Here is a 27,165-nt window from a genome sequence, read left to right on the forward strand (position 1 = left end):
TTGAAGAATGATTGGATCTACACATCTGGATATGAAATTGATGATGCTGGTTCTACAAAAGTGTTTCAAAATGCACTTGTGCGATGCTCTAGTCATTTATGCTGCTGCAATCCATCTGCACACAATTACATAACACCAGAGAGGCTGAGTAACTTGCAATCAAGTGAATCCAACTGCCCCTAATGCAGAGCAGATGGAAGTTTTCTTAACATGCAAATTGAAGAATTATTGTACATTATAATTAAAGAAGGATTTTCAAATATAGAAATTGGAACTGACATGATCTATGATGTTTGTTACACTAGGCTAAGGCATCTGGCTGTGGAATGATATCCAGAGTTTAAACTGTGGTGTTAACCAGAGTGGATTTTACTCAGGTTAATTTCAGGTTTCTTCAATGGTTAAAATATTGATTTTTATTGACTTGTAGCTAATCACTTAATCAGATTTGGAAGACATCTTAGAATATGAAAGCAGTTTGTTTACCTGCTTGGTACTCCAGCCATCTATGACAGACTGAGTAGAAACATTTATATTACAATTAATAGAACCAGTGCATACAGATGGACTTGTTGGCCCCCACTGAAATGGTGAAATAACACAAATTCATACAATAACTTGGTAAGAAGATTGTATGTCAGCATAAAAGTCTTATCTGTGACAAAATGATGCACAATCAACTATATGAGCTCCTAATAACTATCTAGGGAAAAATATCTAACACTTGATGTGTTGATTTAATCAAAAGATGCCAAATTGGAGGAGTTGTTTTTTCTTTCAAGCTACTGCAAATATTTTCCAAAAGGCAGTGTTATCAGGAGTACGAAAAACAGGAATAACTGTCCTTCAGTGACACATGTAATGAGAAATTACCATTACATTTTATAAAGAACTTATTTTTCCCTGTAGTGTAGAAGCACTTGGAATTACCTTTCTTAGATCTTTAGGGAAGAGTGGAGAGTGACATATCATACAGTATGGCTGCAAGCTGCTCAGGAGAAGGCAAGCAGCATACTTGCATACATCAGACTAATGTAAAATGTATCAGATAATCCTGTTACTCTAGACTACACCAGTAAAGGCTTAGCTGAGGTCTGTGGCCAGTTTTAGGCATGACTTTGGAGAAGAGCTGTGTCCAATGGGAGAATCTCCACAGGAGAACTGCAAGAATTGCTGAATGACACTGTGGATATTTTATCATTAGATTTGTTTAAAGAAAAATTAGGTGAAAATCTGAATGACAGGTATAGATAGCTGCTTGGGATCAAAGGGTCTTTGTCCATCTTATCAAAGTATATCTGGAAACTCTGAGATAAGTTTTAGCTCACAACTTTCAGATTCTTAGTACCTTTAGTTTTTAAATTAAATAAATAATTGTAAGGATTTTTTTTTTAACAAATTTTAGTGTTGGCAGAGGTAGGCTTGTTGTGAACACTTCTGAATGCACATACTTATCAGCCTACCTATTTCCCCACTTTTACTCTTCCATTTGACAAACCATCTTTTTTATTAGTATATATATTTTTTAATACAGCTTCACCTACAGATGGTTTTATCTTGTTTTGTAAATTATTCAAATACTTTTGTTTGTATGTTCCTATTGCAGGTGTTCCACTGAAACCCCGGAAAGAGTTAAAATTCATAGAACTGCAATCTGGAGACCTGGAGGTGAAGTGGTCTTCAAAATTCAATATTTCCATTGAGCCTGTGATCTATGTTGTTCAGAGGAGGTGGAATCAAGGAATCCATCCTAGTGAGGATGACGCTACTAACTGGCAAACAGTGGCACAGGTCAGTTCTTGGTAAAATGTTAAGAATCCCTAGATTACAGACAATGATCTGAAGTTCTTCATAAGGTCAAAGAGTTAGGTCACTTTGTAAGTAAGGAGGTTGATACAGAGTGACCCCTTTCTAGGCTCTCTCTCTAAGTCACAAGCTAACCACAGGCGGGATCTTGCTCCAATGCTCAATGAGCTATTTTCCAGACTTATTCGGCAAAAATCAACTTTATTTATTTATTTATTTATTTATTTATTTATTTATTTATTTCAACAAATATTTAGACTTACAGTTTTTCTGTTATAGAAACATCAAATGTTTTTGATATGTATAGAAAATAGAGATGTGTGAATATATTAGTAAAGAAGTAAATATTTCTTTTCTTGTCCCCTCAAAAAATAATACTCAGAGGTCTATATTTTCAAAATGAGTTTATTTTGTAGGTTTGTCCTCCACAGATAAAGATCTATAGATCGAGCTGGAGGCTTGATTTTCACAAGACAATGAGTGGTACTTTCTTGTAAGTACATACTTGTGATCTATTCAGATGCGAGTTCCAAAAAGCCATGAATCTCTTGAAAAATGTAGAGTTAGATAGCAAAATAGGAAGGAAGCATATGAGAGACATAGTCCTTTTGAAGTCAGTGCGCATGGTCTCCAAGGCATGGCTTGGGTCTTAGCAAAATGCTAAGAAATATAATTGATAAAAAATTTTCATTCAATTTTTAAAATCAAGAGTGTTAAGACTAAAACCTTTATTCTTTGTAAAGTCATTTTCTTAGATGTTGCTCTCCCAGTTCAGAAAAGCGCATGATGTCATGCTCTTATCACTCAGTGCAGTCCAGGCTGAAAATGTAAGATTCATGAGCAAATGTTTCTTAATGAGAAGCAGCCAACAGAGCATAAATTTTCACTTAGTTCCTTCCCAGTTTCAATCTGTTTTTTAACATGCTGACAGTTCACCTGTATGGCAGAGTTCCAGTCGTTTATCTTCAATGCTTCACCCTCATCCCTGCTGACAAGAAAAGCAAAATGCTGATTTTCAAAAGACCTGCAAAATGTCATTATAGCTAGGAAAAGGGAAAGAGGGAATAAATAGAATCATCCACAAAATAAAGTAAAGGTTTGAAGTTCTGTGGCAATCTGTGTCCATTCTACATTCAGATTGTGTAGGAAAAAGGTATCTTAAAATAATGTGAAGCTTGTGAAACTGAACACTCAAAAGTGAAGTTGTTAGCTTTAGTGCAGTACTACAGGGGACAGTCACAATGTTAGAGTCTTGCTCAGGAAAAATGACCTTCAACTAAGCCTGGCATGAAACCCAACCTATGCAATTGCATCCAAACGAACATGCACACCCTCACATCTGATAAAGTTGTAGCGACGTATTTATTGTCTCAGTTGATATGCAGGTCTTCAGTCTGCATTCTCCATATTCAGCAAAAATATAAATAAATAAAAATTTTAAAAGTGCCTTTTCTACTAGGAAAATAATAGAAAACATAAGCCAGATGTCAATTGCTCGTCACAGTTATCATGCTATGTATATGTGCTAGGCTGTAGAAACACAGTTCTTGCTGGTGGGTCTGGACTGCAAAGGTAGCAGCACACTGCTGTGCTTTTTCTCATCCCAGAAATAGACCTCATGCCCATTTCTGGAAGCAAGCAATATGTACAGTAGTGGAGCATATATGAGTCTCTTCCATCTCACAGGGATGTACAGGAGAGAGGGTTTTAGAAATGTGTTCCTGTGCAAGAATGGTAAGAATCCTGTCAGTTGTCTTTCCTGAGGGTCTGCCACATGCAGGCAGAAGGGCTGAGTTAATCACTATGGCAGGAGAAGCCTCCTCCAACTGACATCTTTTTGAGAACTTTGATGTCTCTACTGCATCATGAGAGATGTGTATTGGATTGTGAAACAGACCCCACTGGGGATGTCAGTTGAGAACAAGCTTCAGGATGCCTGCCTGGCTTTGCCAACTGTGTTTACCTTATGGGGCATTACAGGCTGGACACCCTTAAGGGGTGCTAGTAATAAGAATTTCTGTCTCCATAGAGAAATACAACTCAATGGTGTTTGTAGTTTTAGACATCCTGCTGGGCAGTCAAATATGTTAAGTGTAATCAGATGCATTAGGATGTATTTTACTATGTCATCATCAAGGTTGGATACACAGTTTGATTAAAGTGACCGTGTGCATCGCGTCTGGGTATTTTCTTGTCCATTTAACTGAAAATTTTTCTTGTATGACTCCAAAGCATTGCGGTCTAAGACTTTAATTATAGGTAAAGGCTGTGAAGAGCTCAGCCATAGAGCTGAAAACTCCTTGGGCATGACAGTCTAGAGGAGATGATGCCCTTTCATTACTCTGCAACTTAAGTTAGAGAGCATGTACAGAGCAGAGGAAATCAAAAAGGGGGTTATAATTTTGAACAACATTTTTAAAGGAATTACTTTTCACGTTTTACTTTTTATTTGCTTTCTTCTATTGCATTAATGTGGGTTAACATGTAAGTGTTTTCACATGTCTCTTATGAATTTTTATTTGGTATTGAAAAAATAGTTTTGAAGAAGTTTGTTTCTTTCACATTGTATTGTCATAAGAATGTTTTTGATGTTTGCTTTTTAAGAGGGGGAACAATCTACTAATACATTATTTAACTCTCAAAGAATATAAAGAAAACAAACACATTGAAAATAATTTTATTTTTTTATCACTTCAGGAAACAGGAATTTTGTTAACTTTATTTTTTTGCTGTGCATTTTTGAGAAAACTTGACGTAACTAACAAATGGACTAATTTGCATTAGTTGATACCTGTATAAAAACTACAGGAACTAAGATATAAGTTGTTATAAGTAAGTTAACTATAATGTGCAGTGTTCAAAGTGGTTATGCCAAGTTTCTTATACTATTGCTTTTTATGCTTTAACCAATTGCATAGGGCCAGCTGCACTATCCCATGAGAATACAATATATCTGATGAGCAAACTTGTTATTCTGCTTGTTGCGATGCTTTCTAAAAATACTCATATTGCTGTTTATATTTTATACTTAGATATTTAATCATATTAATTTAACAAATTAAATTAATTCAAATATGCTGTGCCTGTTATCTCCAGATGGGAGAGCACATCTCTGTATTGTGTGAGTGGATGCCAAGTATGTGTACATGCATGAAGGCAGAGATTAATAAATTCTACTTACTAGTTTATTCCTCTATTAAAACAAAGGAACAGTATTTACTGCTAGCTTGATTGTGACAAACCTTAGTGCTTCATCTTGGAATTGTCTAAACTCTGTGGACAGCTAATCCTTTTTAAATCTTTCAGCTTCTGAAACACCTAAACTTCTGGTTCTAAGGTTGTCCAAAATTTTCTCAGCTCTTGACAGCAGGAAATCCCTCTTGAAGCTAACCACCAGTCCCATAAACGGAAGGTTTCTCTCTCCATCATCCAGAAGAAGCTTGCTTTGATAAATATCCTTAAAGAGTGCCCACCAGTAGGATTTCATTCACACAAAAGAGGGGAGGTCTGCTGCCCTTGGCAGAGTAGTGGATGTGGTACTGTCAAGCTGCTTCTTGGTCAGAAGTGTAAACTTAGTTCTTCTTACACCCTGGATGATATCCCTTCACTCTTTGAACCGTAAATTCTTTCTCACTGTGCATGATTTCAAAATAAACTTCTCTGCCCAGAAAATTTTTGGATGCCCCACCCTACAGGTGTTCAAGGCCAGTTTGGATGAGACCCTGGGCATTCTCATCTAGTGGGTGGCATACCTGCCCATGGCAGGGAGTTGGAACTGGATGGTCTTTCAGGTCTCTTCCAACCCAATCTATTATATGATTCTATGAAGATAGGTGTGGAGCTATGAACTCATCAGGATAAGGCTGATCTCTACTATTTCCAGTAAACCCCTGCACTAAAGAAAGGAATCCAAGATTGATATTGTGAGAGAATGGGAATGAACACAATGAAATACTCCTTTGATTATTTTAAACCTTGGAAAGGGGAGAGTCTTCTGTACCAGACTTTTCTACAAAGACCATCTTACACCAGTTCTTACCTATATATAAAAGACAGAAGAAAAATCCTTGGAGTGGTAACGTAAAAATCCCATCTGAATCACCTAACTACTATGTGGCTCAGTTGTATTTTCTCATTCTTTTCCCTCCCTATCCTAAATAATTCTGCCCTTCCCTTACAAGATGTTGTTGAGACCTTCAGCCTGCTTTGCTCGGAGGAAAAGTTTTGCCTATGAATGCAAAAAATGTCACAATTCAATATAGCAGGCAACATCAAAGACACTAAGGAACAGTTTCTCCCAACCTTTCAGACAGAGGATGGGATTGAAGGTAGGTCATCCATGCTCTGGGAAAGTACTTTAATCGTCAGTCATTTGTATGAGCCGCAAGGAGATTTCTCAAGGTACCTTGAAGAGAAGAGCAAATAATCTCCTTTGGAAAGACAGTATGAGGGGACTACTTTCAGAAAAGGGCCTAAACAGCTAGGAAAAGAGTAGAATTATCAGTGCTTCTTACATGAGTCAGTACTATGCTAATGTCAGCCAAATTCTCCCTGTGTGCTGACAGCCCAACCACTTTATTCACTGGATATGACCTGTTGTTCCTCGGACCTGAGATGCACTATTGAGAAGAGGCTACTTTCTGTATTCTCCAGGTTATGTCATTGTGATTCTGTGCTGCTCTTACATCAAGTTATATACTAAAGTAAACTAGTGGGGACTTACCTTTGTCTTTATTGAATTTAGGATCATGTTGAGGATGGACATGTTGCTCAGTAATTTTGCCTGAGGACTCTTTTTTTATATTATTTTATTCCAAATGACAAGTGTATTAAGATTGGAACCTAGCTTTAAAACTTTCCTCCTTTAAACAATAGATAAATAGATAAATAAATAGAAAAAAAAAATAAAGTCTATCTTATAATGATTTATATAAGAGGTGATTTTTTTGTTTGTTTGTTTCATCTTTCATTAATGAAATTCTTTAAAACATTATATTGGCATTCTAAGACCAGTAAAATTGTTGTTTAATAATTTCTCTAATATTCAGGAATAATTTCAGGTGTATGTTGAAATTCAAACCTTACTTACTTAATACTACTCAGCATGCCATCAAGTTAATAGAAGAGAGATATCAAAAGCACTTTCAGTGTTATGATCTCAGCTCCAAACATACTTAAGTAGGGAGAACTAACTGAAGTAATTGAACAAAATATTCAATTTACTGACAGAGTAGTATATCTCAACAGTATTTTGCTCTTTCTTGAAATATGCTAAAACCATGTAAGGTTTGCTTAGAGTTGCCAAAGTAATTTGTAATGCAGGAGCTTTAGTTACAGATACGCCTCCTGCATGCCACTGAGATTAACAGAAGCTTTGCCAACAAAACCAGTGACGAAAGAAATAAGCCTAAGGCCTGTTCATATATTAAAATAATTTTGGTGATATGGGTTGACACATTATTTGATCCCACAACATCTCACATTTGCCACAGAAGACTGACACAAATGCAATACTGTGTTTTAAACAAGCCCTAAGAGAATAACTGAGCTCATACAAATGACAACTGAGATTCCTCAGCTGAGAAATTTGGGGTCAAGTCTATTCACATTATGCCTACCTTGTAGCTAAATTCAGTAAATCTGTTTTTAAAAATCCACAGTGTTGTGACTAATTAATTACGGTTAGGTCCTGACTAATCTCAGGATCTCAGCGGCAGCAGTATCCTGAATATATGTATTTACATGTATTTTTCTGTTAATATAGTTATAGTTTATATCACTCTAATTCACTGTCATGTCTTGTCTGTAAATAGTTGAGTATGTGGGTCTTCATGCTGGGAAGAACAAAAATAAACAAACTAGCACATTTGAGTGCTCTATAGAATGAAAATAATCATAAAACTGGTTCAGATAGGCTCTTTCTTCCCTAGGAACCCCTTCATCCAACTAGATAATAAATTCTATAGGTAATGTAAAAGCTAAAAATTGGAAAAAAAGATGAGGCAGATGATGAAGTGCAGGGACTGTTACCCCAGCTTAAGTTAAATAGACAAATGTAGGACTCTGAATGGAGAAGGACTCTGAGTAGCAGGAATACGTGGGGGCTCAAAGCAGCAAAACATCAGTCTGAGAGCAGTCTATAATGCAGCTTAAAAAGGCTCTCTTTCCTTCACATGCACACACAAACCAGATAACCTTTTCCTTAAATTTTATTTGTCAACAAGTGTCAAGATTAAGCACAGAATAATATTTAAAAATTTTGTTGGTTGGGACTTTAAAAATGCCATTGTTGGAGAGCTGAAACAACTTCCCAACATTCTGGCTATCTGAATTGGGTTGGCAGCTGCTGCTTTCTTTCACAGATTGGAAAGAAAGCAAAAAGCAGAAATTACACCGTGCCTTCTTTGGGAAGTATTTGGCATCACTGCAAGTAACATTGAAACTCATATGGTAGATTTTTTAAGTTACAGAAAACATCTTGTAAAAATAAATAGAAATCACTAAATTTCTTAATGAGTCTGCATCTTGGTCAATAAAGATATTCAGTATTGGTTGTGTAGTATATTTTGACTTATGCAAGTAATTTGTTTCAAATTCATGTGTTATTTTGATTAAATAATTAGATTAAAACACAATAAACATGACAGTCTGAAATAACTTGAAGTTTGGATAATTGAGAGGTAACTGCAAATGTAAAATCAGCCACAAATGGATGAGTTTCTAATGAGTTCTAAAAACACAATATTTCTTATGTACTTATGTACTTGGGAGTGATTCAGCTGTTACCAGAAGGTTGTGTTCAGGTCTGGTGTTAGTACCTTAGGAAAAAAAAATCAGAAACAGCGCAGAAGGCAGATCTTTAAAAGCTTAAAGGAAAAAACAGGATAGAAAAAGCAGGCCTCAGACTTCCTACTGAAAGGGTTCAGAGTGCATCTATGTTTATTCCATATTTCAGTGGTTAAGGCACTTCCTGCAGAAGTTGGAAATTAAATTCATGACACCAGCAATCTCAGTGGGTGTTGTTGATGGAAAGGTCATCTCCTATAACCCGAGAAAAGTCTGCAGAGAAGAGTTAAGGCTTAGAGTGTCATTTTGACATAAATGCCAAGGATCTCAAGAGGACTTGCATTCATTACCTGAGGGTTTTGTGTCTCCTATGAACCAGAAAAGGTGGCTTCTCACAGCTCTGGATTTTGTGAAGCCATTTTGGACTTACTCTCCCGTTTCAGGATCTGGAGAAATGAGTCCTTTGATTTGGGTTAATGAATTCCCTGAAATGTCAACACCTGATCAGCTAAGCCCTATATATTATGGTGAAAGTTGTGATAACTGAAAAGTAATTTTGTGAATTTAACACTTGACCAGTTTTCTAAAGGTCACTTTTCTAGAAGAGACCTGCAATGCACTCACTGTAATGTGCTTGTTATGTGATTTTGTTCACAACTGTTGACACTTCCATGTATTAAAGAGGTGGGTCCTACCTCCCGGTCTGCCTAATGGGTGTCACGTGGCAGAGAGCAACTAGCCACATCTGAACGGAAAGTGTAATTGTGACATTTTCCCCACCAGACTACGGATGAGAGGGTCCAGCTGTCAGACATCAGAGCGAGCAGGTGGTACCAGTTCCGTGTGGCGGCTGTCAATGTGCATGGGACGAGGGGCTTCACGGCACCCAGCAAGCACTTCCGCTCCTCAAAAGGTGAGTTTTGGTTCCCTACAACTAGTGCTCACCTTCCACTCGCTCACATGTGGAGTGCAACCTGATCTGCCTGTTTTTGTGGCAGAAGGTTTTTAACAGGTGGGTTTTTTGGCCATGTTACCAACCATCAGCTTTAGAAATGGTGTGAGATTTGTTTGAAGTCAACACAGGAATTAAATGTTAAAGACATCATTATTGTTTTATCAGTAAGGAGTCTCAATGAATAAATCCATTTTAAAACATTTTACACACTGTTGGTATCAGCCAACGTGACTCTGACCTTGAAACATGAAGGAAATGGGGTTTCAACATGTTATTCCAAGATGTTTGTCTTAATTTCATTTATAGTTATAAGTACATTCCTGCCATATGCTTAGCAGCGTACAGGAATAGTTTGTTGCCTATATCTTAATTGCAGCATCATTGTTTTAATGGAACTACACGCTATTTTAGTATAACTTTCCCCTTGCTAGCACTAATCATAAGGGCTTAGGGATAAAAAGAGTATAATAGTGTTTAGTAGTGTGTATCTGTTCATTAGGAAGTCATAATAGACAGTCCACTAAGTGTTGTAGGATTTTTTGTTACTGTTGTTGGTTCTGCAAGGGATGTGGGATAACTTTGAAAATGTACCAGTAAATGGCACTGGGGGGATGGGAGCTGGAAACAGATCTCCTGTCCCATAAATTTTTTTCTGATGCACTTTTCACTGACACAAAGGAAGAGTTTACCCAGATGACTTTCAGACACAGTAGCACAGGCCAGAAACCATCCCCAGGAGACAATCTGGATATGGTTACTCTCTCTTAAAGACAGTTGTGGAAATAGCCAGACCATACTAGTTTACTGATGCTAAACAATGAGATGTAGCACTCTTCACTGTATTACTAATTGCAGTAAAGTTTCCAATAGACAGACTTGTCTTTGTTTTGGTAGTGACAGAATCTTTACACTCTTATAACAAATACTTTGAGGAATGCATTTCCTCTTTCTGAAGATAAAATTAACTTACAATATAGACAGTCACCATTTGTGGGTTTCCATGTTAGCTTTTAGCTTGTTGTTTGGCCATAATCAATCCTAGAAAAAATATTATTGTAGATACAGTTATATAGGCATGCAAGTGCTTTCAGTGATATGGATGGTTTATTTATTTTTTGAATAAGTCTACATTAGGATAAATAATTTTGGTACTATAACCCCATTTGTGGTAGGAACATTGGTTGGCATAGTCATACCATTACTTTTGTGACCACAAACCTTTATGAATATAAAAGTATTATTTAAAGAATTTGTTACACTTAAGTAGCATGCCATTTCAATGACATCAAAAATACAGTTCCTTCAAGCTATGTTGAGCTTACTGCAAAGATTCAGCAGCAGCGGAGGCATTCTCTGCTTTTTTTTTTTTTTTTTCTCTTCATGAGCTGCAGTTCAGCAGATACAGCCCTGCATTGCTGAATCTGGCACCAATTTTCTTTTAAACTCAGATCATTGCCAGAGTTGTTTTTCTGAGTTTCTAAAGATTTTCTAACTATTCTGCTTGGAACCACTGTGCCTGTAGTTACATAGAAGTATATCATGATAATACTGAGGTTTTGGCTTGAGCGTGACATTTTGAAGCAGGATGTGTATTAAATTTCCCCCTAGATTTGTCCCCTGCTGCACTTGCTCACCACAGGAGCATGTTGTTCAAAACACCTACATTAGTAAAGAATATAAGAACATCCATGCTAAGGCATACTAAATGTCTCTTTAGCCCAGTAAAAAAAAAAAAAAAAAAAGAGACTAAATGTCTCTTTAGCCTAGACTCTAGCAAAAGTGGGTTTCTGGAGAAGTGTGAGAGCATGATAAGCACAAAGATACTTCTTCAGAATAATCTCCCAAGTGGCAGTGATTTGTTTTTCAGGAGTTTGTGGTTTTAAAATGATTACATGTTAGATACCAGAGTCCTCTTTTTTCTGTGGTCTCTGCAGCTACCCCTGAAGCACTTGCTCACCTGTAGTACTGTTTATGGCTGTCTGCTGGGCAGAGAGCACTCTAAGCACTTTTAGGACTTTGTGACAAGGACAGCAGAAGACTGTAGTATTTCTCCATGCTCTAACCTAATAAACCAAAGCAAAGGGGATCTTGATAAGGGCATAAAGTATTGTAACCAGCACTGTTCAAAAAGCTACTGTAACTCACAATAACAATTTTCAAATCTAAACTCCAGCCCTGAACTGTGAATTGCCAAGCAAACAGCAAGAATTTGATTTAACTATCAGCTTGGTAGCCAGAGTCATCCTATTTCATCAGTTAATTTGACTATTTTAGGGGCTTTGATATTGTCAGTGGCTGTTACAAAGGTACCATATTCGCCAAATGAAATGTGGAAGCATTAAGCGACTCAAATGCAGATGCTGCTGGGTGGTGACTGTCAGGAATAACACTGGGTTGCTTCAATCAGTATCTCTTAGCATCGATGTCCCTGAGCAGGCACTTAGCAGTAAGTTATAGTGTCATATAGACTTTTAATTACTACTTTGGAACTCAGTGGGAAGTGGCAGCCCCTTCCTGGCAGAGAGGCAAGAAACTGCTGATCAGATGTGCCTGTTTTTTTGCATGCCAGCATCTACTGTATCCTGCTGTGCTCCTACAGGCACATTTAACCTCTAAATTGGAAAAAGGAAGGAGGACTTTGGCACATCACCTTTGGAAGGTTGCTGGCTCTCTGTGGTACGTTTGTGTAAAGTGTGGACAGAAACTCACATCAGTTCATGTACCGTTTCAATTCATCACGTCGTGCCAAGAGCAAGAGAAGATTATTATCTTTGTCAGACTTACCAGAAGTTTTCCTCAGAAAGAAATCCTTTGATGAGGAAATGTGATAGCAATTCGTAAGACATTTTCTCACATGAGATGCTGAACTTTTACCAGTTGCTCCTAGGTTACAATGAATAGCAAATTGTACTTTTTTAAAGGAGGACAAATGTGATACAATATTTCTGTTACTAAATATTTAGTAGAGGTAGTTACTAAACTGTTAAAAAGAATGTTCAAAAACATTGATGCTGCAATTACTTGGAGAGACTTCTTGTCTGGTTACTGCTATGCTGTTTATGCTATTCTGTGTCTTTTGCAAGTGCAAAAATATTGTTTCTAAGTAGATACAGAAAAGTAAAGTTTTATTTTATTCAAAATAACTTTACATCTCCTGAAGTATGTAATTTCCACTGACTTTTCTACCACTAAAAAGATCCTTATTATACAAATTACTTTAATTTCCCAGTCATGAAAAAGACAAAAACAGGAAGATAAAAGAGCATTTCATCAAGCATTTCAACTACAACAGCTCTACACCATTCTTAATCTACTTGTGTTTTGATTTTTTTTTTTTCTTTTAACTGCTGTAGCTGTAGATATTCTTCTACAGTAAATAGTTGAGGTGAAGGTTTTTAGCTGTTTTACACTGCCTCATGTGTTCATTTCTTGAATGTAAATATGTAAATAATAAATATGTAAATAATAAATAATCAAAGTGACACCACTGATATATATAATTTATAAAATGTTCAGAGCATAAGCAGAGAGAATTTTTTATGCCATTTATTTCCTATTATTAAAGGAAATAAAGCATTTATACATGCCTGTCTGGCATGGCCCTCACATGGAACAAAGTGATGCTTCATTTTTCTAAAATTTGATACCAAATTTACAAGAGACACAGATTAAATTATGCATATCTCTTTGGAGCAGTGTGACTAGAAGGTGGAGTGAATGCTGCTCCTTGGAGAGTGGGTCCTTTCCTAAAAGTAGAACTCTGTACATGGATTTTCTGATTGATACTGTCAACTAAAATTGATCTAAACTTTCTGATCTTTTTTGACTGTGACTTCTACATCACTTTCTTTTTTTCTTTTTTTTTTTTTTAATCGTGTTTGCTTTTCATCTTCCACTAAGTGGCAAAAATTTGCAATAACAGCAAAAAGCTAACAGAATGACGGGCAGAATATTTTGATTCCCAAAGGTACAAATATCCTTATTTTCATACTTTGACTGGTCCTCTCCAAGCTGTTTCATTTGCTATAGGGGGAGGAGAGTACTGATCCTACAATCATTAAATAAGTCTTTTTGGAAAAACAAACAAACAAACAAAAAACTGTCTATGCTTTTCTTCCATTAAGTGGGCAGTGGATGGCCTAACCCAAATTGCCAGAAGTTACTTGGCTCTAGTAATACAGCTTACAATTTTTAGGCTACTTTTTTTAGCTTTTTATATTTCATGGTGAGAATGAACTTTCAGTAACAGGGACTGCAGTTAACTAGAGGGATCGGCATTAAACATTTCTGTATAATTTATTATCTTTCTGGGCTGTAGTTAGATACTGTGCCATTTTCACAGGCAAAAAGGGACTGTATGATCAACACAATGAACCCAAACCATATGATCCTTCTACCTCTACTAAAGTTATCTTCAACATAAAGGCAGCTGCTAGCATGCACAGGATAAATTGTCTAGCAAAAGGAAGTAGACAACATTGTTTTCACAGCACATAAGTACTGTGCTGGATGAGATTTCATGCATGCATTACTGAGTGTTAGTAAAACCAGAACAGACACCCACTCCTGCCAATAAAATTCTTTCTGTTGCTCCTTTGGGACCAATGATTTTTTTATACTGTTGCACAGCTGCTTTATGTGTGCCATTTCCATTGGGCAAAGCCAGTCTTCCTGCTTATGCCTTGGAACTGCTTAAAAGTTGGAAACTTGTCTGTAGAGCAGCTTCAGCAGATTTCTATAGTTGGTAGGCGTAATGTTTAAAAGTTAGCAATGTGTGATCCATTTTAAGTCAGGAAAAAAAGACAAATCTATGTAAGAAAGGATTTTAAATGGAGCCAAACTTGCTGTCACTTTTACAATTCAGATTGGGAATTCCAGGTTCCAATGTCGTTATTTCCTCTCCAACATATATTTCAAATCATTTATTTATTTATTTATTTTCATTACAGTTGCTCTATTTAAAGTCAAAGTGAAGGCATTTGCAGCAACGAATGATGTGATTCTTGTAAGCATAGCTTACCCATGCTGTTGTGTTTAAGGTTGCAAAGCACTTCCACATCCTATTGATCGAAAGAATTTTGTAAGAGATAAACTGTCTATCACTAAGTTTAATAAATGTATAGAGAAAGATGTGCATTTTGAAATGGTGATGATGTGATGCTTATTATTGTTATTGTTATTGTTATTGTTGTTATTATTATTATTATTATTATTATTATTATTAGACATGAGGAATCCTCCCTCCAGGGGCCTGAAACAGAGTTTTCCTTGTGATGGCTGAGTAGCCAGCAAGACAAGAATTTAAGTCCTTCGGGTATACTCAAGCCAGACACAATGCAGACAAATTCAGTACTTACTCCATTTGCTGGAACAGCAGTCTCAGCCTTGACCTAATGAAGCTATCGTTTCTAGCAGTGAGAAGTGATTTACTTCTCAAGCTGCTGAGACCAGAATTTTTCAGATTAGAGGACAACTGTCTGTGCCAAATTCTAGTATATATAATGTCTTTTCTTTTTTATTTGAGCTGTAGCATAAACAACAAAGGAAAAGCTGCAACTATCATCACTCTTTCTGCAAACCAAAGAATTTGATTTAATACTCAGATAAATTCATGTATATAAAATTTCATTACTTTAAATTTGAAAAACTGGCAGTAGTTTCCATTCCAGTAGTTTAATGTTCATGTATCTGAATTATACATTTGGGCAGTCAGTCAAAGGGATCACAGATATATGAACGCTAACAGCAGAATGGCTGTTAAGCTTTATTGTCAGAAGAATTCCAGTTTAGCTTCACAGTCAGGTTAACAAACATTTTATGTATATAAGCTTTATAGCTCAGTATTAGATATTCAGTTATTAGACTTTAAAATATTTCAGCACACAAGTTGTGTATGGCTTTTTAGTGTTTGCATAGACATACAGAAGCATAACAAAACACCTTGTAGAAGCTTGACTTTTCCATTCAATAATACAATTGTGAAGGCTTAAAAAAACAGAAAAAAATACAATTATCTGGTAACTGGTAGGCATGCATTATGAAGGAGTATGTTGTTAAGGCTACTTAACATTTTATTTTATTTATTTTTTCTTTTGGGGGAGGACTTTGGGGGAGGCTTGGGGTGTTTTTGATTTTTTATCTGTTCCTTTTTGAGTCTGGGGCTTGGGTTTGTTGTTGTTGTTTTCTCCTTCCATTAATAACAGAGATCACAATATCTAGCCTAGTTGCTATTCCTTCTCACTGGTGAAACTCAGTCCTTTCTAATGAAAGAAAAGATGAATATTCCTGTTTTTTTGGCTTAAAAGAAAAAAAAAAAAGTTCCGTCGGTTATAATAGTGATGAGTGGTTCAGAGAGACAGAAATATAAGAATAAATTGTATAGTGGTATGGAAATACTTAATGTGGAAAGGATCTTCAGCTGGTAGTGGCTTTAGCCACTCACTTAGTGGCTTCATATTTCAGGTACTCAAAATCCAAGAAATATTTTAATGTTGGGTCCCCACAATCAGACAGTTATTTGTTACTCTTTGTGTTTTTCTTTTCCTTCTTTCTTTCAGATGATTTAATGCCAAGTATAATGACTGCCAGTGTTCAAGAGGCATTTGAATAATGTTAATATACTTTAATTTTTGGTTAGAGCTGAAGTGCTTTTGTAGGTTCCTTCCAACAGAATTATTCCATTTCATTACAAAGTGTTTTGTTGTTGTTTTTGTCATTTGGTCAATTTACTTGCTTCTAGATTATTATTTTCTACATCTTAGTCTATGAGTTTTAAAAAAGCCCTTCTTGGGAATGTGACAATTTGTAATATCTCGCCTTTTCATGTCTGTCAGCTGCAGAAATCCTTCCTTTCTGTCTTCCACATCTACAGCCTCTTCCTTCCTACAATCTCTTCCTCCTCGTCAAAGGCCCTTTTCAATGACATTTGCTAGGCTCACAAAAGACATCTTGAAAAAAGTGGGCACTCAGGAAATTGTTTCTACTATTTTAATATTATTTCACATGTATATTCAACTTAAGAGGAGGATGTTTTTTCTTTACTTAACCAATAGTTACCTGATGATTTTTAATACAACATATTAAACATATTAAAGTACAACTCTCCCTCAGCAAAGGCAAACCAGTACTCATATATTTTTTTTTTGTTTTTGTTTTTAATACAAATCTGCATTTTGTCTGCAGACTGGACTGTTTCTAGTGAACAGAGCATGCAGAAATGCTACTGATAATGTGATGTTTTCAATAAACTGGAATTATAGTAAGTACAGGGTGAAATCCTGGTACTGTAGAATTCAAAAGAAACTATCTATTGCTTTCAATATGTGCACAGTTCTTCTCCTTACTATTTTTGTTTCTGCTTATGTTACTGAGAAAAACAGGGATGTTTGAAGTTACTTAAAAGAAAAATCCTGTGATGCTGAGACACTTAAAAGCTCAGTTCTGATCAGTCACCTACTTTATATAAGGATAATTGCACATTATCTTGCATTCTTGTGGGGACAGAAACACTTGACAAAGAATTTTGGAAGGAAACAAACAAACAAAAAAATCAGTCATTTTCTTTAGATCTCTGAAAAGCTGATGAACAGAACTTGAAAATACTCTGAATCGTGTAATACACTTTGTCCAGAAGAGCTATTTCATTTAGCTTTTAGAATTTTTAGGGCTCTCAGAATCTTTTGCAGTTGCAAATGAAGACAAAGATGTTGTATAGTTATAATTGTTTAGGCTTATATCTGACCATTCATGAAGGTGTAATCTCTGAAACACTTAAATTGTATCCCATATGTTATGTATACATAATACATGATGCATAGTACTTCTGGGAGATAACCTGAATAATTCACCTGCAGTAATATGATCATATTACTGCACTTCAGGTTATAAATGTTGCACATCAGGTTATAAATGTTTTATTCTCATAATACATTATCATAATACATAAAAAAAAAAAAACACCACCTAACATTTTAATTCAGCGAAGATGAATGCTTAATTTTTGATTTTGGTTTTCTGATTAATGATTCTGTTTATTGCATGTAAATTTAATTTTGCATCTACTTATTTTAGTAAGCTATAGAAGTAGATGAGGAATTATATTAGACAACAATACAAACCTAAAACAAATTATAGAAGTTAATCTCTTACATTTATCCCCTCCAAAATACTTAGCTTTGTATATGTTTAAGATAGAGATGGTATATGTTTAAGATAGAGATTGCCTTCAGAGGTAAGGCAATAAGTGTATGAAAAGTGTTTCTGCAAAGACAAAAAATGAAGGAATCTGGCTTGCAATTTCATTAAAAAAATAAAGAAAGAGAAGAAATAAGGAATTCTCATTATTAGGAAAATAAAGATGAATTTCCAGAAGGTTTAAACTCAGTGCTTTGTAATGTTTATGTCCAAAAGACAGGTTGAATTGCACGTGTGAGGCAACACAGACATCCATTACTATTTTAACTAAAATGGCATGTATGAGGAAACAGGAGCATCCATTGTTGTTTAACCAAGACTCCTGTTAAATAACAGGAATAAGTCATTATTTCACATCTGCTGATCTTTAAAAAGGAAATGCTGTCTTTATTAATTCTAAATGTGTCAGTTTGTATGACCTAAATGATGGAATTTTTCAATGAGACCATTTATCATAGGGATTATCAGATGAATTTAGTATGTCTGGAAAGCTCATTTAACAGATCATTAACCATTATAAAAAAGATTCAGGTGAACTGTGCCATAAATGAATGCCTGGTGTCTCCTCTGCACACCTTCAGTTTTATTTCTGGCAGTAAGTGGTGGCTTATTTGGCTGAAAATTTATGTGAAAATGGTTTTCTCAATCACATTGTTTTTTCTTGGCTTCAACTTCATCTCATGCCTTAATTGTTACAAATTTCCTTTTTTTTTTTCTGCCTGATATACCTTTTTTTTTTTTTTTTTTTGAGCCACAGTGTTTACTTTAACTTATTTATTTACCCATCTCTTTATTTATTTTTGCATTTTTATTATATTTTGCCACTGATGTTTGTCTACCACAGGCATTGAGAAAAATAAAGTTTTCAAAGTCTTATATTTTTTCACTAAATTGCTGGTGAAATAAATATATTGCCATATTATAATGATTCTAAGATTACTTAGATTGAGAATCATGATTAAAAAGTAAGAGACAAGAAGCAAGTTTGACTTTCAGAGGCTCATCTGCAAAGTTTCTGTTTATTCACTTGACTCAGAGACAGAATACCACATATTAGAACCCTAAGGAGGATCTAAAGTTCAGTATTGTAAGAGGTTTAGTCGTGGAACCTTTGACTGTCAGGTATCCTTCTTGACTCTAGGGTTGACAAAGAGAATTGAAGGAATATCTCAGGTAATATTGACCAGAAATTAGTTCAGAATAGGGAAATAAATAACAGGGATAGCTAATTGCTTTTTGTCATTATAAAAATATAACTATGGCCTTCTATGTCAGCATAATATTTCATTACATCTTAATTACATTTATTTTAAAGTCATATTTATGTCCCATGCTAGTGGATATCAGTACAAGAACTTTTAAGAAAGACTCAACTTGTAGAAATATTCTCATTTGAGAATTCTTTGAGAACACACACACAAAAAAAAATAAAAATAAAATCAGCATTTGCACCATGTGATTCCAGGATAACTACACAAAGCTACTCATAGACTAGGAGCTTTTTACAGTCATTGTGTTTAAAGTAGTGAATACCAGAAGTAAACCTTATAGTTTAGAACATTATGGTTTGTGATATTTGTGAGCATACCAACAATATAACAACAAAACTAGATGTGTAGTCCCAAAGCTGGTAAGCAAGCACATAATTGTAGTTTTAGTAAGGTTTGGATTTCTTTAACTTACAAAAAGCCATCTCACTTATGGGAATTTTTTGACTGACTTTTCATAAGTGTAACAAGAATGTTTAACACAGCTTGTGTATAGCTAGTAGATACATAAGATGAATATGATCTTTACCTTACTGAAGATGATTTTTTGATTATTTTTTTTTTATTGCAGATCCGTCTGCTCCACCAGCTCCATCTAATATCAGAATTGCCAATATCAGTGCAAACAATGATGGAAGTGTAAATGTAATGATTACTTGGGATCTTCCAGAAGAACCCGATATCCCAGTGCACCACTACAAAGTCTTCTGGAGCTGGACGTATAGCAAATATGTGATCCCAGCTAAAAAAAAGAGAAGGAAGATTACTGATGGGGTAAGAAGGAAAACAGCAAATGAGACGGAAATATGGGTGTGTGTTAATTTTGGAATGTTCAAACATTTCTGGCATAAAATAAATAGATTAGAAGAATCAAAATATGATAAATTGTAATGATTTCAACAGAAGAGAAAATTGCCTTAATTTTTAAGATCACCAATCCCATAGACAATTTTGATTTCTCAGTCTCTATGCTTCACTGAACTCAAGGTGAGAAGTAGACTTCTACCTTAAAATACAGACGAAGTATTACAAGATTTTGTGGGAGAGAGAAACAGAAAGTAAAGTGCTGTTTGTTCTCTATAGTGAGGCTTATTTTACTGTTCTTCTGAAAGATACAGTGTTGTTTTATTTCAAAAGTGTAGCATCATCTGTTGCATTATTTCAATATGCAAATAAAACTTGGGACACTATCATATAGAGTAAATATTAAATAATTATTATAGGTCCAAACAAAACAAATCAAAATGACGTTTAAGTACTCTGTTGTACCAGAGATCTGACATATTTCCATAGCAGTAAATTCCTGTGATTTTTTTTGATGCACATCAAATATTGCTTTACTAGAAAACTATCTTCTGTCATATCCTTAAGCATGTTGTACAGTATCTTAAAGTAGGTAATAGGAATACAAATGTATCACAAATAACAGACTGGACTTAATTATCTGAACTAACTTTTATTAATGCATTGTGAGCATTTGTTTCCATGTCTGTGTTCACCCTGTGTTTTGGCTATTGTTGCCTGTTTACACTGTTATGAATGACAGCTGTAGGGTTATAGTTCCCTCTCTGTCCCTCAGGCACCAAATCCTGAGAAAAATGAGAGCAATTAAGACATTATTCTGAGTTCATTTACAGCGGACTGGATATAGCCAGATCCACTGACGTGAGCATGGTGAACCCACCTCTTTTCATGGGAATGGACAGGGATCAGGGTCTGGAGACTGTAGCCATCATCACGAGCTTTACATTGGGAAGGAGGGAAAAGGAAATTTAACCATAATAGGAAATAATATGGAGTTTTAATATTTTTATTTTTATTTTTATTTTTTTTAGACCTCTGTGGTACTTTTAAGAAATCACTTTAGCAAGGAGTAGATTTGGATTCTGCTAGGTAGAACATTTTGTGTTTCTCAGGAAAGCTGCCATTGGCTAGAGACCTTCAGATTGTTAAATTTGTTAATTAATAATTAAATATTATTAAATGTTAAAAAATGTTAAATAAGACCTTCAAAATGTTAAAACATCCAATAAACAATATTAAGTAATTATGACAAAGTTCTGGCCTTGTACAGAAGGAAATCCAGAAGATCTAAGACATATCTAAGAGAAAAGACAGGCTCTTAGAATACCTTTCATACTACTCCTGGCCCAGTGTACTTCTTCTGCAGCATCACATGAAACTGTACACTAATGAGATTCAGACTACCCCCACAGGATACTTCTGAAGCTATTGCTGGCCAATGGTCCTTTGAACATTACAGAAACTCTTCAGTCTAAAAACTGAAACTGTAAATAATGTGAAACACGGTGGAAAAATCTCTTTTTTTGAAGAACGTTGAAGATTTTTTTCTCAATTTTTATATTCAGGTATGGTCTAGTTCAAATGTAGCCTAGTCAAAACCATTTTATAAAGATTTCTAGGTGATTCTAGGTAGACATTCAAATATTTTTTGCTTCAGTATTTAGAAATCAATGCCATTAATCAAGAGTTGTAGTCAATAATAAATAACACAAAACAAGTAAACATAATTGAAACAAAATGCTTTTGACAATTCCTGAACTGTGGCAGTGCATAGTTGTCCTCTTCACTCTGGATTGACTGTGAAACTTTAGAGGCACAAAGAATTCTAATGAAAACATGGAGTAATGTATTCTGTCTGTGACATGGGCTAGAAGAGGATTTTTATAAATACTAAGAATGTATTTAAGAATGCAAGAATACTGTGAAGCCTTGTGAATACTGTGAAGTTCTTTACAATATTATGGGACTTAATTTATAGGTTATTAACCAGAGAATGATAAACCTGCTCATGTAGGATTGATTAATCCTACTCATGTACACTTCCATGACAATAGAAACTTCATTTTTTTCTTTTCCATTTATCACTCTGTAGATGAAAAGAATCCTTGTTAATAAGGAGGTTTTTTTAGATGCCTGTTTCTTTATCTTTTTATTTTTGTAGAAAATGTTTTATAGAAAATATTGACAAATGTACTGAATCTTGCATTCTATCTGTCTTCGGACTAGCTCTCTCTAGACCAAGTTGTCAATGATTTTCTAATGTAGAAATCATGGAGAAAAGAGCTTAAATGTCTTTGGCTAAAATAATTTAGACACAAGAAAAAAAAAGTTATACATATATATACTTACATATGTGTATAAACACCTTTAATTTTGACTTAAAGAGTACATGTCTGCATTTGCCAAGGAATTGACAAAATTTTGTAAACACCAGGAAAGTAAGTTAGTCCTTTATTAGTTCTTTTATAATGACACACAAAAATAGAGTTCAGTAAAATGTTATTTTAAAGAAAGAAAATTTTGTTCTGCTGAAATTTATATACATGTATGAGTTTTCTTTTCTAATTTCAAAAGAGTAGCGAGCCCAAGATAACAGGCCTGCTTTTAATAAGAGCTTGTGTTTCAGTAATACTATAACTGCTCTGTATATTTATTCTCCCCTGTTATAGCCCCAGAATTATGTGGTCCTGGAGGGACTCCAACCCAACAGCAACTACAATGTAGAACTACAGGCAGTAACACGCTGGGGTCAGATACGCCTTAAAAGTGCTAAGGTTTCTCTCCATTTTAGCACAACGCAGGACACCAGGAATAATAGTGAGTATTCAGACACCTGAGTACTTTCTCTCTTCTTTATTTGGATTTTGAATGATTTGTGTAATGGTTTCTCAAGTGAAAGGAAATAATTCTCTTAAAGCTGGCTGTTTGATAGCAAAGTGATCTTGTCTTGATCAAGTTGAGTAACCTTTTGATGTTAAATTTCTTATCTAAAAACTGATCATAGTTTTCACCTAATACTTTGTCTTAGCTCCTGCTCACCTGAAGTAAACAACTACAATGAAAATGGAAGCATGTGCATCACTGCGATGTTAATATTTTTAAAATACATTATAGTTATAAATACTAACTATATTCCTTAGTCGCTGGAATAAATCCATTTCTGTGTCTTTATCTTAACTAGGCAGTTGTAGCTTGCAATCCTTTTCAAAATCCTGATTGTTTGACTAGCCCATGAAATCAGATTCTTGGACCACTCCAATACATATCTGCTATGAATTGATATAAAACACTGACTCTTCTATTAGGGAATCTAAATTGTTCATGCCTGATAAGAAATGAATTCTCAAGAAATTATTAAACACATAGGACCAAAATTGAAATTAAAATCTCAAGATTTTAATTTTAATTAAATTAATTTTTTTTTTAATTAAAATCTTGAGATTTTAATTTCAACAGGATATTTATTTTTAATTTCAACAGGATATTTTATTTTTAATTTCAACAGGATATTTATTTTTAAGATCTTCTTTAAAACCTCACGCACTGAGGCAGCGCTGTGCTGTGCTGGGCTTTGTTCTAGTAACTGGGAAAGAATCCCGGGTGCCATTATTATGCATACATAGCCAAAAAAGACATTGAGCAAGCTGTTGAAACTCTTTCTCTCATTTTACTATAAAATATAATTTAAAATCATATCTGAATCTGACAGTAAACTGAGTCTTAGTTAAATGTTTTCATAATCGCAATACAATACTGAGTCCCAACTGCCAATGTATATACAATATACAATGCAGCAAAATTCTGATTAAAAGGTGTTAGAGATATCATTTTAAACATCCTTTCCTGATTGTTTCATTTTCTATCCATTTACATTTTTATTTTAAAGTACAATCAAAATTTAAACTTTATTTGGCACCATTTTCGTAATGTTGCTGTTACCCTAAGTACTCTCACCCTAACTAATTAATCTGTATTTTTGCTGGACCCTTCTGCAAACATATTCTGTTTGGATATGTATGAAATATTTTAAAGTAGTTTTTAACTATAACAGACCTCCTCCTACTACAGCAGTTTCACATTTTAACGTACCAAGAAGATAAAACAGACCTAAAGATCTCCTTTTTCCCCCCTGCTAAGCTCATTTTCACTACCTATTTGGGCCAAATCAGTGCCTGTGAGAATTATACCAAACCAAATTTGTTTTACAGGAAAGTACTTCAAAAATCAATCATAAAATCATGGAATCACAGGATGGTTTGGATTGGCAGAGACCTTAAAGGTCATGTATTTCCAACCATCCTGCCATGGGCAGGGACATCTCCCACTAAATTAGGTTGCTCAAAGCCCCATCCAACCTGGCTTTAAGCACTTCCAGGAAAGGAACACCCACAGCTTCTCTGGGCAACCTGGGTCTCACCACTCTCAGAGTAAAGAATTTCTTCCTTATATCTAATCTAAATCTACCCTCTTCTACCTTAAAGCCATTACACCTTGTCCTATCACTACCCTCCCTGATAAAAAGTCCCTCTCCAGCTTTCTTGCAGGCCCCCTTTAGGTATTGGAAAGTTACTATAAGGTCTCCCTGGAGCCTTTGCTTCTGCAGGCTAAAGTGTAAAGTTTATATGTTTATAGACAAATATATGTCTATAAGTTGATAGATAAATCTGAACATCCTTCCTATTAAAGCTGAGTTCAACATTCTTTCTGTCAAAACCAGTTATATCACACTTTTTAGTGTGATTGAGCACTCTGCTGAGAAGTGTGTGTGGACCTTTTTGGACCTTTTCTAAGAATGGCTACATTACGGTTTATATCGAAAAACAAATAAAATCTACCTCTAGAGGTAATGCAAATATATCTGAATTCATCTTCTGAGTCTCACTAAAATTAATTAGAGCTACTTCTGCTTGAGGTATTTTCAAGAATACTCAGAAACAGATGGAGAAATCTGTAAAATAAATTGCCTGAAATATTATCTAGGACAGGACATTCATACTTCCTCATTACTTGGGGACTTCTGTGGCTTTTGGGAAGTAGCTCCAGAAGCACCGTTCCAATTTTGCTGAAGTTCCACTGTCAGTTACTCAACTCTCTGAGGAATTAAGGTCTTTTTTTAGGTGTCCATGTCATCAGAATAGAATCAGTCCATAACCCACTGAAGTGATTTAATCCTACAGACCTCTGTGAGCTTTGCCCCTGGCCCTCTGGTGTTATCCCCACACATATACATGTATGTTGTCTCACATATATGCTTCACTTCTGGGAAATGCTGCAAAATTTTCTCTCTTGATCAGTATATGCAGTGCATGTGTATATATATATATTTATGCACACACATATATATTGAAGTGCAGTAGAGAGAGAACAGCAAAGTATAAATTTAATAAAATTAAAATTCTTTAAATTGATATATACCTAATAGATTCAAGTTTGTATTTTACTCTATCACTTTGTGATTTTCTTTCAGATAACATAAACGCTATGGTTACCTTGAGAAAGAACTTGCATACATTTGGTAGGTTTGCACTGATTTAAAAGAAGCAAAGAAAATGTAAAAATATATCAGATCAAAAAAAAGGATTGAAAAAATGTATTTTTTCCAGAAAACAATTAGGGTTTTAGCTGAAGCTATATATTGGGCAAAAAATTCAAGTTTACATATTATTCACAATTATTGTTGAAACTTGAGTCTTTCCCTTTTTCTCTCAAGTATGTAGTTAATAATTCACAACTTCCTAATCATCAGAATCTCTGCTTTTTATTGAACTGTAGTATAGAATTAAATACAGTTTTTTGTTTTGTTTTGTTTTTTGTTAATCTGATGCAAATACTGTCCTCAATCAGAATTGATACATCTGAAAGTGTATAATTAAATGTAGTTTGAATCAGCACTACCAACTCTTAAATTGAAAATATCTAGGAATACTCAATTATTCTAAATACTGACAATCCTGCTATATGTTCACAAACTGTTGCTAGATGAAATACTTGATGAAGGACTTCGTGTTACCATTGCTTGTTGGAAGCTAGGCACATACACAGAGGGAATAGCTCAAAGTTCATTCTGCTCTTACAATGTTTTCCTAAGCATTCACAGTTCACTGTTGGAGATAGGAAAGTGGGCAAGAAAGATCTTTAATCTGACCATAGTGTTCTCATATAGCATACCAAAGGACTGTATTTACTTTGATGTAATAACCACATGTAGCCTCTGTGGGTTACACTCAATCCCATCCTCAGGTTTTGTGTATATTCAAATACTGTGCAAATATAAAGACCATGAATGATTATACAGAAGTACAGCTAGATACCATGCTTGTTTAAAAAGTCACAGTGTTAACATTTTTTGTTCCTGGGGCTATAAATTCGCTTCCTTTACTTATGATTCCTTTAAAAAGTTAGAGAGCATTTTCATATTAAAATATCTTTACCTTTTTTTCTCTCTAAAATATCTTTACGGAATTTCAAACAAATTATATATTTTTCAACCATTATGAACTTTGCTCTTCAAAGTTATAATAATTTTGTTTAGGTAAGATATTGAAATAAGATTTTTTTTTTCTCTGAATTTGAACGTTGTTAATATGGTCATTAGATGTCACTGTATTAAAATAAATAATTTCTTAATTTTTTTATGTACTGCAGATGAGCAGACATCTGCTGGGAAACCCCAGAAAGGACTGGTAGATCCTTACCCAACATTTCAAAGAAGGAAAACAACTCGTTTTCTTAAAATTGGAGCTCCTTTCTATCAGGACAATCAACTTCAGGTTAAAGTTTATTGGAAGAGAACAGGTTTGTCCAATTTTTGTTTCACTATTTTTCTAAGGAAGAAGTCTCATAAAGTGTCTCAGAGTTGTAGAACATTGGTATAATATACAATCATTCAAAGTCAAATCCAACACCCATCCTCCATAGGTTATGCAGCATCACACTGATTGGAGAAAGGCCATTCAGTTACTCCATATTACAGTAAGAGTATGTCACACTGGGTGGTGTGGATTATGAGAGGTATCATTTGCTTCTTAAAAACTGCCTACCTGTTTAAATGTCTACTTCTCTCGCATTCTGGCAAATCATATATTTATTCCTCCATTAAATCTGCAAGCTTCAGCTCAGACCAACTACATACACCTTTTAAGGTGTTTTTTTTTTTGTTTGTTTTGTTTTGTTTTGTTTTGTTTTGTTTAGCTTTCCCCATTAAAACTTCATTTTAGTGTAACTTTATGGAAAGGTAAGATAATTTTAAGCTTAAATAAAAATTGAGGCATTTTTAATAATTAATGGTAAGTTTACATAATAATATTATTTTGGTTATCAAAAGTGAGTTTATATATTTTGAGCTTTGGATTG

General features: G+C 34.8%; 1 protein-coding gene across 2 annotated transcripts in view; it reads left to right on the top strand.

Annotated features, from left to right (window-relative positions):
* Positions 1-27,165, top strand: part of ANOS1 (anosmin 1) — a 136,931-nt gene that overhangs the window by 81,592 nt on the left and 28,174 nt on the right. The window contains exons 5-10 of one of the 2 annotated variants that reach the window (XM_032188658.1): positions 1,607-1,791; positions 9,376-9,505; positions 19,580-19,782; positions 22,482-22,629; positions 25,280-25,327; positions 26,458-26,607. In XM_032188658.1, the coding sequence (XP_032044549.1) occupies positions 1,607-1,791; positions 9,376-9,505; positions 19,580-19,782; positions 22,482-22,629; positions 25,280-25,327; positions 26,458-26,607 (864 nt within the window). The remainder of the gene's footprint in view (positions 1-1,606; positions 1,792-9,375; positions 9,506-19,579; positions 19,783-22,481; positions 22,630-25,279; positions 25,328-26,457; positions 26,608-27,165) is intronic. The other variant, XM_032188666.1, reaches the window with a different exon arrangement.

This window comes from Aythya fuligula, chromosome 1 (assembly GCF_009819795.1).
Source record: "Aythya fuligula isolate bAytFul2 chromosome 1, bAytFul2.pri, whole genome shotgun sequence".
NCBI lineage: Eukaryota > Metazoa > Chordata > Aves > Anseriformes > Anatidae > Aythya > Aythya fuligula.